Source organism: Chaetodon trifascialis, chromosome 4, assembly GCF_039877785.1.
Source record: "Chaetodon trifascialis isolate fChaTrf1 chromosome 4, fChaTrf1.hap1, whole genome shotgun sequence".
Lineage (NCBI taxonomy): Eukaryota > Metazoa > Chordata > Actinopteri > Chaetodontiformes > Chaetodontidae > Chaetodon > Chaetodon trifascialis.
Genome location: NC_092059.1, coordinates 19,194,251 through 19,206,859, shown reverse-complemented (window position 1 = coordinate 19,206,859; position 12,609 = coordinate 19,194,251). Strand labels below are relative to the sequence as shown.

At 42.9% G+C, this 12,609-nt stretch overlaps 1 protein-coding gene and 1 non-coding gene across 2 annotated transcripts in view; one reads left to right on the top strand and one right to left on the bottom strand.

Moving 5' to 3' along the window:
• The window catches only part of hmcn1 (hemicentin 1), an 82,725-nt gene that overhangs the window by 30,886 nt on the left and 39,230 nt on the right, over window positions 1–12,609 (bottom strand). Inside the window, exons 18-35 of the mRNA XM_070961639.1 lie at window positions 12,315–12,442; window positions 12,053–12,197; window positions 10,270–10,382; window positions 8,960–9,119; window positions 7,871–8,036; window positions 7,152–7,279; window positions 6,764–7,015; window positions 6,467–6,562; window positions 6,018–6,212; window positions 5,695–5,825; window positions 4,654–4,801; window positions 4,439–4,565; window positions 4,189–4,343; window positions 3,752–4,030; window positions 2,953–3,234; window positions 1,414–1,522; window positions 1,154–1,323; window positions 748–902 (exon numbers count right to left, since the gene is read on the bottom strand). Coding sequence (XP_070817740.1) covers window positions 748–902; window positions 1,154–1,323; window positions 1,414–1,522; window positions 2,953–3,234; window positions 3,752–4,030; window positions 4,189–4,343; window positions 4,439–4,565; window positions 4,654–4,801; window positions 5,695–5,825; window positions 6,018–6,212; window positions 6,467–6,562; window positions 6,764–7,015; window positions 7,152–7,279; window positions 7,871–8,036; window positions 8,960–9,119; window positions 10,270–10,382; window positions 12,053–12,197; window positions 12,315–12,442 — 2,939 coding nt within the window. The remainder of the gene's footprint in view (window positions 1–747; window positions 903–1,153; window positions 1,324–1,413; window positions 1,523–2,952; window positions 3,235–3,751; window positions 4,031–4,188; window positions 4,344–4,438; window positions 4,566–4,653; window positions 4,802–5,694; window positions 5,826–6,017; window positions 6,213–6,466; window positions 6,563–6,763; window positions 7,016–7,151; window positions 7,280–7,870; window positions 8,037–8,959; window positions 9,120–10,269; window positions 10,383–12,052; window positions 12,198–12,314; window positions 12,443–12,609) is intronic.
• On the top strand, window positions 1,990–2,071 carry trnas-aga (transfer RNA serine (anticodon AGA)). Its single transcript has one exon. It is a non-coding gene; the product is annotated as a tRNA-Ser (tRNA).

The following is a 12,609-nucleotide window of genomic DNA, read 5'->3' as shown; positions in this document are numbered from 1 at the left end:
AGGAGCTTTCAATAAAGCCCACAGTTAAGAGGATCCAGCTAATCGCTCTTAATAAACGCATACATGAACATTAAATCGTAGCCAAATGAACAATAAGAAATACCACAGACAGTATGGAGGAGGTCGTACTGGTGGGGGGAGCTGTGGCAGCAACAGTGTGATCATCAGCAGTAATAAGTGTGAGTATAGTGTCCATGCAGTTGACCTGCATGAATATGAATGGATGTCACTAACCACACAGCTGTGAATGAGCCAAGCATTGAGAAGCACATTGCAGCTGATTTGCCAACACAACCACCGCAAGTGTAATTTCTGTGCTGTGCCTGAACCAACGCTACATAGTGTCTTTAAGCATGACCCTACAGGCAGACACACGCTGCTGGAAACAAGTCAATGGCAAAAATTTGACTGTAATTGACTCCCATTTACTATAAAAACTGAACACACTCGGCACAAAGCTTTGCCTTGCAGTGCTCTGTGACTTAGAGCTGGAAAACAGAACAGTGCCTTATTTTTTTCATTTGTGTTGAATGGCAGTGATTCAATTATCCAATACAGCCCCGCGCTGAAACTAAACAGGGTGCGTGTGTGTGTTTTTCTCTTAATTCATGTGGTGATGGTTTTTGAACAGTGTTCAGTGCATTTCAGCAGCATTACTCTGCATGTAGGGTTTGACTGAAGCTGTGCCTACAGTACTCCAGTGGTATGCCACGTTAAAATTAACATTCAGTCAATCAGGGAACCGACCTTAAAGTGCCCCCGTGTTGTGTCGACAGGTCGGCCATCTTTAAGCCAGGTAATGCTGGGAGGAGGGATGCCAGTGGAGATGCACTCCAGACTGATGGGCTTGTGGAAAACGACTGACCGGTCAGCTGGCCCGGTGGTGCGAATTGATGGAGGAACTGGAAAGATGAGGAGGTCACAGTCATTTTCTTAAAAACACTTTACAGCAGCAAATTTTGAAAAAAAAAAATGAAATTCCAAAAAGGCAGAAAGTAGTATTTACCCAAAATGGGAGTGTCCATGTGGCTTGCAGTTCAAGCATAAATTACATTTATTAAAATTACAGTGTGCGCAAAACTATCCACCCTATTCATTTCTTGCCAGAAAACGTTTGACTGCAAATCATAGGAAAAAGCACTTAATATCTTACCCTGGACAACCACATTGAAGTCTCTCTCATGGTCTCCTGCTTCATTTGTGGCCACGCACTGAAAACGAGCCGTGTCAGAGACCTGAGCGCGGGAAACAACCAGCCGTCGACCGCTGGCTGCCACCCTCAACCCCTCGCCCTGTCTGACCGGTTTCCCATCTTTGTACCAGCTGGAAAAGAACAGTGTTTACAGTGCAAGTGTGTACCTATGCATGTGTATTTATACCTGTGTATTTGTATACATGTGATAGAGATCTTACGTGATGACAGGTGCAGGTGTTCCAGTCGCCTGACATTCCAGCTCCAAAGGGCTGTTGATTGTCACTGTGCTCTCTGTCACGTCATCAGCTCCATCAATGAAAGGAGGAACTGGGATTGAAAGACATAAATCTCTAAGTATCATCTTAATGTACATAACTCCACAGTATATCCATTTTTCATTTTCAAATTGATAATTCTGTATATATATGTATGTATATATTAATTAGAACGTCACACCTTTGAAACTGTTATTCATTTCTCTTATTTGTTCTTTCTGTTCTTCCTCTATTTATGCTACTGATTGTATTAACATCAGAGAAGATCAGTACAAAATGTTATGCCATGCTATGACTGTATGAATGTTATGAAGATAAAACCTTGTGCTTTGGGTCTCATGCGCTGAAATGTTTTAGACCGCATTTTTTTGTATCTGAGAAGAGTTCGTGTGAGTATATCAGTCACACATGCAGAGCCATGGTAGCATAGCAGGTGTCAGATTCCCACGTGGAATACATGCAGTATAAATAGCTATACTCTCCGAGTGAAACAACACTGTCAGGCCCCCTTTCACACATGTTGTCGTGGCCGAGTGGTTAAGGCGATGGACTAGAAATCCATTGGGGTCTCCCCGCGCAGGTTCGAATCCTGCCGACAACGCTTCAATGCTTTTCCAGCTGTTGCAAACTGTTAAAGAATGAACTCAACGTGACAGGCTCTGCTTGTTGGACTTGTAAGGTTTGCTCATAGAGATTAAAACACCAGCAAGAGCACAATGTGCATCTCTATGTGGTTGCAGAAGCGCTGTGCCACTGAAGGCTAATTTAGACAACTTCACTTGTTTTATACCCAGAAAAAAACACTACTTTTGCTACTGGCATTTACTGAAATGTGAAAGAGTTAAAGGTAAAACTACATCAAAGCAAATCAAGTTTTTACTAAATGAGTTATGTTAACAAGTCACAGAGCCATGCTGAAAGGGCTTCTCAGGACAGTTTCTGATTTATGATGAGAGCTCAAGCCACATTGCTCTATACATTACAGTGCGGCTTAGGTAGCCTGGACCGAGACAACTCCTCAAAAAAGTTCTGTCTCTGCAGCTGTAAAACAAGCTGCTAATCCTAACCCTCTATGAAGGCTTTTCTCTCTGATGTGTTTTTACCTGGCATAGAATGAATCAAACATTTGGCTTCTATTTCTTCTGAGCCTCCTGTCTGCGTGAGCAGTGGTCAACTGCTGCTCACACAGCAGAGACAAATCATTCTTCATTTCACTGAGTTTGAGTCAAAAGCTAACTAGAATCGAGGTCCACCAACGAAATGTGGAAAGAACAGCGAGGTCAGGCCAAGGCTTGAGAATTATTAAACTACATTTCCACAACATACATGCACAAAAGCAAACCAACCTCCACCAACATCAAAAAAGTTATTCTTTCAAAATGTTTGGAAAGGTGCTGGATGTGTGCATGTGCTGTGCATGTTAGCGTCAGTACAGCATATGGACAGACAAGTTCAAATAGATATTTTGATGTGTTTTTATACCTAAAACTTTGACATCGTATTTGACCTCCTTCTCCCCAGCAATGCTTGTCGCCACGCAAACATAACGTCCCGAGTCTGACACTGTGGCTGAGAGGATTTCTATTTTACTCCCCTGCTCGAGAACACGGACGCTTTCACCATCACGCACTGGAACTCCATCCTTCAGCCAAGTGAGGGAGGGGGGAGGGTGTCCTCCAGCCTCACACTCCAGGATCAGAGGCTTACTGAGGACCACTTTCCTCTCAGTTGGTCCGTCATCACCCCCTGTAATGGTAGGAGGCACTGGGGGGGGCGGAAAAAATGCAAGTTAAAGCTTTGTGGACTTTTTTCTTTGACTGATATCTTATTGACATCTCACACTCAAAGGCTTTCATCAGCCAACAACATGTAAAATTTCTTAATGCTTCAAGTCCTCCACTCTGAATCCATTTTTGTGCTTTACAAGGATCAAGGATTTTTTTTCTAAATCAAATTCTCTGCCAACTGTCTACAGCTGTGAGAAATTATTCTTGACCGCTATAAATGTCTTTATGCTTTGTGAGTGAAACCAAATGCCTGAAAGCTCTGATTAATACAATAAGAGCTCAGCACATATGAGAAGGATTGCAAATGCAGAGACAAGGGGAGCTGAGGTTCAGACAGCTGCTCACTTCCAACAATTTGAAACCCTGGTTTAGTGTCAAAATGTGCTCTGGGTTTTATAAATCACATTGTTAAGATGCGTTTCTAAACGGTTTTGCTTCAAAAGGATGGCATCCAGCACAGTGAGAGAAATGTGTGTCGAATATCAGGTTCTTACAGTAGACATCCAGGTCATAGCTCTTCTCAGCACTCCCGGCCACACTGGTCACCTTGCAGCTGTACCGGCCAGCATCTGACGCCTGCGCCCGAGGGATCTTCAGGTAGTGGCCTCGCTCGATGTACTGAGCCTGTCGATTAGACAGGATGGCTTCTCCGTTTCGGTACCAGGTGATGGTGGGAAGCGGCACTCCACGTGCCTCACACTCCAGCGTTACCATTGTGTCCAGCAGGGCTGTGACCTCTGTGGTTATGTTACCACCCTTGATGGAGGGGGGCACTGGAACAATGGGAAAAAAAGATACGATATGGAAATTGTAATTAAGCTGTATTTGGTCATGTTAGGTGCGTGAACATAGTTACATATATTTAATGTATAAAGAGTAGGCTTTGGCCATAGTCACTGCCTGCTAAGGATCTGACAAAGTCCACACTCACCGTAGACACTGAGGTTGAAGTCCTTGGATTGTTTGCCAGCTGTGTTCGTGACACTACACTGGTAGCGGGCCTTGTCCCCAAGGCGGGCACTTTTTATCCTCAAAACCTGACCCCTGTTGGTGACCTCTAGGTTGGGATCACCAAGAAACACCAACCTAGAAACAAAAGTTTCACACAGTTTTTCTCTTTTTGTTTGAGCATTCTTGCCATAATGTAGACAGTAAATATGCTAATATTAGAGGGCACTTACTTCCTGTCCTTGTACCACTGGATTGTGGGAAAGGGAACTCCTTGCACCATGCACTCCAGGCTGATCCCCTGTTTGACAATGGCTGAAACATCTTGGGAAGAGCCTGATCCTTCAATGGTTGGTGGGACTGGGGCACAGAGGGAGAGTATCATCGCGTATTAAGTGTTTTGCCCATTAAAAGTTTCCATAGACAACTGCACACTGCCCTTACTCACCCAGTACATCCACAAAGAAGTCCTTTTCTGTGCTTCCAGCAATGTTGATGGCTTTACAGCTGTAGCTGCCTGCGTCTGCTGTGGCTGCCTTCAGTAGTTTCAGCGTTTTTCCCATATCAAGTATCTGGATGCTGTTACTGGCAACTATCTGTCGATCAACATAAATAAATGAAATCAAATGCGAATGCAAAAATAACAACATATGTTACAGTTTAGGAAATACTCTCGGATGGTAATTAGGGGGTGAATTGTAAGCCATCATGATAAAAGGATATAAAGTAAAATAGCTGCAGCTTACAATTTAGGAAGAATTAAATAACAGTCGCAGTCTGAGAGCCAAAGATCTATTCAGCTGAGGAATATAATTTAGCAAGTGTACAAAACATGACAGTTTTTAAATTATTGCTTAGAGGTAGAAACATTCATAGAGCAGAACATCTTTATTGAGATTGCTAATAATTAGCAGACTCTGATTTTCCCATCTGTGCCTTGCAGGAAAAAATGTATTAAAGGAACAAAAGGCAGCCAACTGACTGGGATGTTACAGCAAACTGTATGCTAACTCTGTGCTCTCGTATCAATTTATCATAATTATTCTGCCACTAGAGCTTTGGCCATGCTGCCACCATGGCTGGACTTGCTGGTCTTTGATACACACACATGAATACACACAGGATCCATGGTGGTTTAAGGCCTGTTCTCTTGGACAGTGTACCCTGTGATCAGAGCTCATTTGGTTTTTATGAGCACTTTCATTAATAAATGAAAGGAAAGGTCATTATAATTTCTCATTTCTTTTATGCGTGGAGCGTTTTGTGATCCAATCCTTGTAGAAGACTTACTAGACCACAGTTAAGGGAAAGTTTATGTAATATAAGGCAGCATGTTACCTAATCTTTCTGACTGTGTCTTTGATGTGTGCATTTTACCTTTAAAAGGAGTAACATTTGATCTTCTTAGAGTTGTAAACATGAATAACAACTGTCAGTATTTTTTGTTGTGAACATGTGTTAACAGTTTATTCAATGGGATTTCACTTACAGGAGTCCCATTCTTGTACCAGGTGATGACGGGGGTCGGACTTCCTGTGACATCACACACCAAGCTGGTTGACTGGCTCAGGACCAATGACACATTTTCTGGTGTTACACTGTCCCGGAAATCTGGGGGCACTGGGGGGGTATCAAAGGTGATTATCAAGCTTTAAGTGTTGGTTTCCACACAATCAAATGCATGCAAGATGTAAGATAAAAGTTAATGTTTTAGTGATTTAACACTGTGTCAGCAAATGACTTCTAACTGGTAACCCCTGTTACACCTCTTCCCAAGTCACCAGGCACAACCATAGAGAACAGGTCAATCACCATTGACTTTGAGCTGGTACTTCCTCTCAGTGGTTCCGGCATCATTGGCAGCAGCACAGACATACTCTCCATTGTCCAATGGTGACACAGAGGCCAGAATCAGCAGTGTACCGTCCTCCAGGATGGACACACCGGGCTCATTACCAGTCAGTTCCTGGCCATTACGTAACCACCGAATCACTGGCTTAGGAAGACCTGAGATAGAAGATACGGAGTGGAAAAAAATGAAACCCAAACCACAGGAAATTAGAATAAAACTTGGTGTTGTACTAGACATTGTCATCATTACTTGTGAGAGTATAAAGTATATTTTTGCAGAGCATTTTTTAAACTATTAGTGTTGCCTCACTAAATGTCCTCTGATAGTTTTATCATCCTAAACAGGGAACTCAATGGTCAAGCATCTTCTTCTTCATAGTATCAGAGGCTGGGTGGGAATTTTCCTTTACCTTTGGCAGGGCAGGGGAATGCAATACGCTGGTTTGCAACTCTCTCCTGCAGAGGACTGTTGAAGGGCGGCTCCAATATCTCAACCACAGGAGGCACTGAAAACACACAAACACATAATCATTGACAAATGCACACTACAAAATAAACACACTTGTACACACTACAAAGCATCTGTAACAGATTTAGCATGCATGTTAAAAAAATAAGTCCTTAAACAGACATACAAAACTCGAATGCACATAAATATAATGAGCATAGTGCAATTTTGTTGGATCAAGATATTAAGTGAAACCAACCCTGCACCAGAAGCTGAACTCGAGCCTCATCTCTGCCTGCAGTGTTGGTGGCTGTACAGGTGTAGATTCCTTCATCATCCAACCCTACATTTCTCAATGCCAGGCTGCCATCAGGTGATACTGGGTACCTCTTACTGTCCTTTGTCCAGGTGAGGGTGGGCTCTGGGACCCCTCTCACCATACAGGGCAGCTCCACAGGGTGACCCAATTGTACCTTCATTACCCTTGGGCCAGCCTGGATACTGGGGGGCACTGCAGGACAGATGACAGAGGAGCAGATTTATTAAGCTTTAGCGATTCATGATAGAAAAAGGTCATACTGCGGATTAGCCCCCCTTGATAACATCATTATTAAATCTTTGTTAGTATTTCGGATTTTTAAACTTACCCAAAACACTCAGCTCGATGGACTGTGTTAGGTTACCCGCAATATTGGAGGCAACACACACATAAAACCCGCTATCTGACACTCTGGTCTGCAAGATCTTCATCGAGCCTGAGGGAAGCTGAGTGTGCCTGGCAGGAGCACATACACACACAAACAGCAATAAGTGTCAAGTGAAAGTCTGAGTAACAATCATTCTGGCAAAGAATCCAAATACAAAACCAGAACACACACTCCCGATTTTTTCCACTCTGTGATTTATTCTGTCATCTCTGTAAACAGATACTCCGGTAATTCTTACTAATCCACCATCAACCACAATTATAGCTGCTGTGGTAGGCGCACAGTAGGTAGAACAGATCACAGAGAAGAGTATGATTACTCAGTCGTCCTATAAAACCACAAACTATACCCTGAGGGTATAGTTTGTGGTTTTATAGGATGGGGTACAGGGTATAGTTTGTGAGACAGAGCAAAGCAATGTAGACAGCATGGCGGTTCTCTTAGTCTACAAATCTAACTCTCATTTTGGAGACGGGATAGGACAATTTTACCACGTTTATTTATTGTTATGGGATAATATTCATTTTAAGGCAGCAGCATGTTTTTGTCTGTTATATAAGGATGATTTAGTGAAAAATGACTCAAATACAGTGTACACAGGGTTGCTGGACTATCAATGAACAGCATCAGTGCTGTGAGTGGTCCTCAGTTTGTTTTACCTGGGAGAGAAAGGGGAGATGAGCTGCCTCTCCTTGGCCCAGCTGATGGTGGGAGGTGGGACACTGCGGACCTCACACGGCAAAATGGCATCCTCACCCTCAACCACTGACATTCTCATTGGCTCTCCTGAGCCTCCAGTGCTGCCAGCATTGGATCTAGGACGAACTGGACATACATGAGCAGGCAAACACAGAAACAGCAATTCAATTTATAGTACATGTGGCAAGTTTAGACAACGTATAAAGTACAAGTAATATGCAAACAAAGACTTAGTTCCAAAGGAATAAAAAAGAGATAAAATTGCTCCCTGTTACAAATAAGCGTGTTGTTATTGTTCCTTCCTCCCTTATGGTATTTGCCTTTGCTCACTATGCATTTATCCACCACTATACCATGTCAGGTGGGGATTATAAAGCATCGCTGATAAAAAGTGATCAATAAATGGGCTACAGATACAGATACAGATACAGGTAGGTTACTGCAATTGAAACTAAAAAAAGTGGAGAGCAGACTGGCACATATCTGTCCCTCTGTGTTCTGAAAATGTCCTCCATTACTGCCAAAACAGAGGCAATCAGAGCGATTGCGCACTGAACATTGACAGTAGCCCAAGGAGAACTCTGAGGAATGTGGAGAAAATGACTTGCTGAGCACTTGGCGCTCTGCCCATTTTTGCACGCCTATGCACACAAGGCCAATTGCTATTGAAAGCAGGCCTGACTGTGAATGACTAGGCATTGTAAGTTGTGAAGACATTAAAGTTTGGCTTTAAGGCTGGCTTTAAGAATCAGTAAGAGTCATAGAGATCTGCACATGGACAAAGCAAATTACAGCTAAGTATGAAACCATGAAGCCAAAATAGTGGACATTAGATTCTATTTTGTAGTGTTAAGCATCTAATTTTTGTGCTTAAAGCAAAGCCATTAATGCCATTTGCAACTAGTAGATGATACTAGACTTCTGGGCAATGATCACAGTACTTATACTAATGTCTCATAGTTAACTTAGTAATAATCTGTTGCAGCTAAATGCTGTGTACAACTCCTTTAGCTTTGTAGAGACTTTCTCCAGCTGGTGACGAGGGTTACCGTAGACAGTGAGCTGGACCTTCCTGGAGGCGTAGCCGGCAACATTGGTAGCTGTACAGATGAACTCTCCAGTCTCATTTCCAGAGGGGGAGGTGATGAGGAGGTTGCCGTCAGAATCCAGGGAGAATGCCGGACCACCCAAGTACAGCAGCTCCCCACCCTGCAAAACAAATCACAGCATAGACAGGGCAGGGGTAAGAGTTTGTTTCATTAACTCTGCTTTATTAACACTTCACGTGGTGTCCAAGAAAGAGGTAGGATGTTTTGTTTGACCTACTAAATTTTCCTACATGTATGACTTGATTTTCTTCCCAGCTGTAAAATAAGAAGGCTCTGAATAAAAATGTTCAAATGCAGAACCAAAACATGAAGCAAACTAGACAACTGTCAGGTTTGTGCCATCTCTAGGCTAACGGTCCGCATTTGACATGACTAACTTGACTTGCTTGATGTTACAGAGAACAGCAAAGGAATCAGAGCGAATCACATCTTCACAGCTGGTGCAAAACTTAGCAGGGTCTAGTTTCATATGTCCCCGTAGCCCTGTTCACTTTAACAGCATCGCTTTTACAACTCAGAGAAACTAGCGTAAAAGATGGAAAAGAGGGAAGTGCCCACATACACACGCTGGCTTACAGTACACACTAAGACACTAAAGTGCATGTGGTAAGACTGAGCACACTTTGCAGGCCAACGGCCACAGGTAGAGCTGATTTCATGGAGCAGCACATAAGGCACACACATGTACCCTTGCGCAGGCATTTTCCTATCATGTGCTACTGTCGTGCCAGAGCCCATCAATAGAGTAAGCATTGCACTAAAAACGAATAGCAACCCTTTCACAAGAAACACCCCTAAGATCTGCTCCTTTGTAGCTGAAAACACACTTTGAAGTTGAGTTTATCGCTGCCCAAAACTTCACAAATCCAAATGAGCTGCATTCAGCAACAAGTAAAGAGTCAAGAGGTGTACATGTGCTCGAGTAGGAGTTTGTGAATAATGACATCATAAAATGCCCCTTGAACATGTGAGGTTGTAAGAAAGAATTTCTGACTCTGGGATGGCAAGACATTGTTTACTTAGGTGTTGTGGACTTTCATTTGGTGAGATGTGGCCGTTTTGGTTGTAATACCTTTGATCTGCATTTTGTTTGTTGATTCATGTGGTTTCCCTCTATCTCCCTTTCATTATTTTGCCATTTATGGGGAGAAAATGTTTCCATTGGCACAAAAACAGCACACCATTGCAAAGAGAGTACCGGCTCTCATTGTGGTTTGCTTTACATTCAGAGTGGTAATGGCAATATATACCTTGGCCCAGGTGATTTCAGGGGTGGGTACTCCACTGGCACGGCAGGGCAGAGTGATGGGTGTGCCCTCAATTGTGCTGAACACCTGAGGGCCATGCTGAATGGTAGGAATCACTGGAAACATAAGAAAAATTGACGACACAGTTAGTCCAATATACTGTCCCTTTGGTTATTGTATACAGTGCCACCACTTTTTTATTATGTGTGTCTCGAAGGCATCTGGAGAAAGCCTGTCCCTAAATGGACACACAGCATTCGCTGTACATATCCCACTTATGTTATTCTTCCCTCTCTCGTCCTTTCTCTCCAACCTCCACTGTCTGTCTTGTTTTTGTTGTTTGTTTATGTCTATGATCCCAGGTTTCTGCAGAAATGATCAGCCCCTGGAGGCTTGGAGCATCTTCTTGGAAATGAAAAACGCGATTTAACTAAACAACAAAATCACACAGTGTACACAGTACGAGCCGTGATTGCATGGTGGTCTTCCATCTGCACTCATTGCATGTACTTCGCATTATGTAGGCTCTGTGGAAAGTATTTCTCATAGGCTGTGGGAAATTAGCTATACACGGAGCTACACAGTGTAAATGTCCAGTGCATATTGTATGTACATCTGAAAAGGACTAACCTAATTTCAGCACTGAGGGAGCCAACGCTTTTACATACATGCTGCGAACAATTCCTATTTAAGTTGGTAGAATCTGCCAATGACTGACTTAGTATAAATGGAGAACACATTTTCCCCTCTCACTGTGCTCCACAGTCTCCCATTACCCTCAGCTGCTCCTGGTTTTAATGCAACCTCAAAGATAATCCTATTCATGAGGTTAAGAGCCTTCTGCGGTGTAAAGGAGACCTTTAAAAGGGGCAGTAAGAACTTCAGGAGGCAACAGAATAAAAGAGAAAGAAAAGACAAAGGGGGACATTTCATATCACATAAAGAATTTACAACAGGTCTTTGTCACAGAAGATGTTTTAACTCATCATAGCAGAAAAGGCACCTGCGATTAATAACACTGACCATGGGCTCAGTTCCATTAAGTGTCTCAGCATGGGCACTACCAAGGACCTCCGACTGTTTCAATTGCAAGACTATTACTACATTTCCCCGGTGTGGGATCAATAAAGTCCTATCTTATTTCAGGGAAAATGCTTTTGCGACAGTGTCATGAGTGAAAGCAGTAACATTGGGATAGGGTCATGGACATAAAGGGTTACATCCTTCTGACGCCTTCATGTGGAGTGAGCGAACCAATCAGAAGACTTGGCTGATGACATATTTGAACGCAACACGTTTTATCCGTGCACAGTATTTGTCTCCTTATGCTGCTATACACTAGCTGCAGTATTATCTGCTTATACACCAGCATAAATGTATGGGTGCCCACAAAAGGAGTTATGCATTAATTCACACGTATATATCTGCTTGTAACTACATTATCATTCATTATCAACAGTTGATAAATGTTTATAAACTACTTATAAATGTTAATAGGAAGACACAAAGAGCACTGGCTTTGGGACTTCTGCTTCTCCTTTTGAGGTGCTTTGCCAGCTGCTGGTAAGTAGAATTGTGCAAGTCATTGATGCTTATTGCCTCTGTCATGTAATAGACATCAAACTACATATTTGCATTACTGCACAGTCAGCAGAAATATCATAATTCCCCAGTTCTGCTGCATGCACGCATCCTGGTGAGTGTGCTGATTAAACATGCATAATATGGGTCCAGCTATATGCATGTCTGTTTATAGTTGGGTTGTGTGGATGCTTATATACATTACCATAGACATTGACAGTGGTGGTATGGTTGGTGGCCCCAACAATGCTCTCAGCCAAACAGGTGTAGTCCCCCGCGTCATCCAGCCGGACTCTGTCAATATGCAGACTGCCGTCCCTCCTCACTGTCACATACTGGTCTGAGGTAACCTGAAAGATTGGTGGATTAAATAGGTTCAAATGAGATCATCATGGTTATTTAACTTAGGTGCAAAATAAACACATGGAAGACAACTAAAAACTGTGGTGTTTCCTATGTGTCCTCACCAAGCCGTAGTTGTGCAGCCACTGCCTCTCAGGCAGCGGGTTCCCAGCCAATAACACACAGGGCAAAGTCACCTGCTGGTCCTCGATCACACTGAGCACAGCTGGACTCATTGCAATGACAGGTGAGACTGCAGATATGAAACAATTATACAGGGCTTATGTCAAAAAACCAAGGATGACAGGAAAGTATTCAAGAAAATGATTAAGTAGATTCATATCAGCAGGGAGCTTCAAAAATCCTGTGAAGCTATTCGATACTGCTGGGATGTATAATATGTGGGTAGCAGCCTTCTCT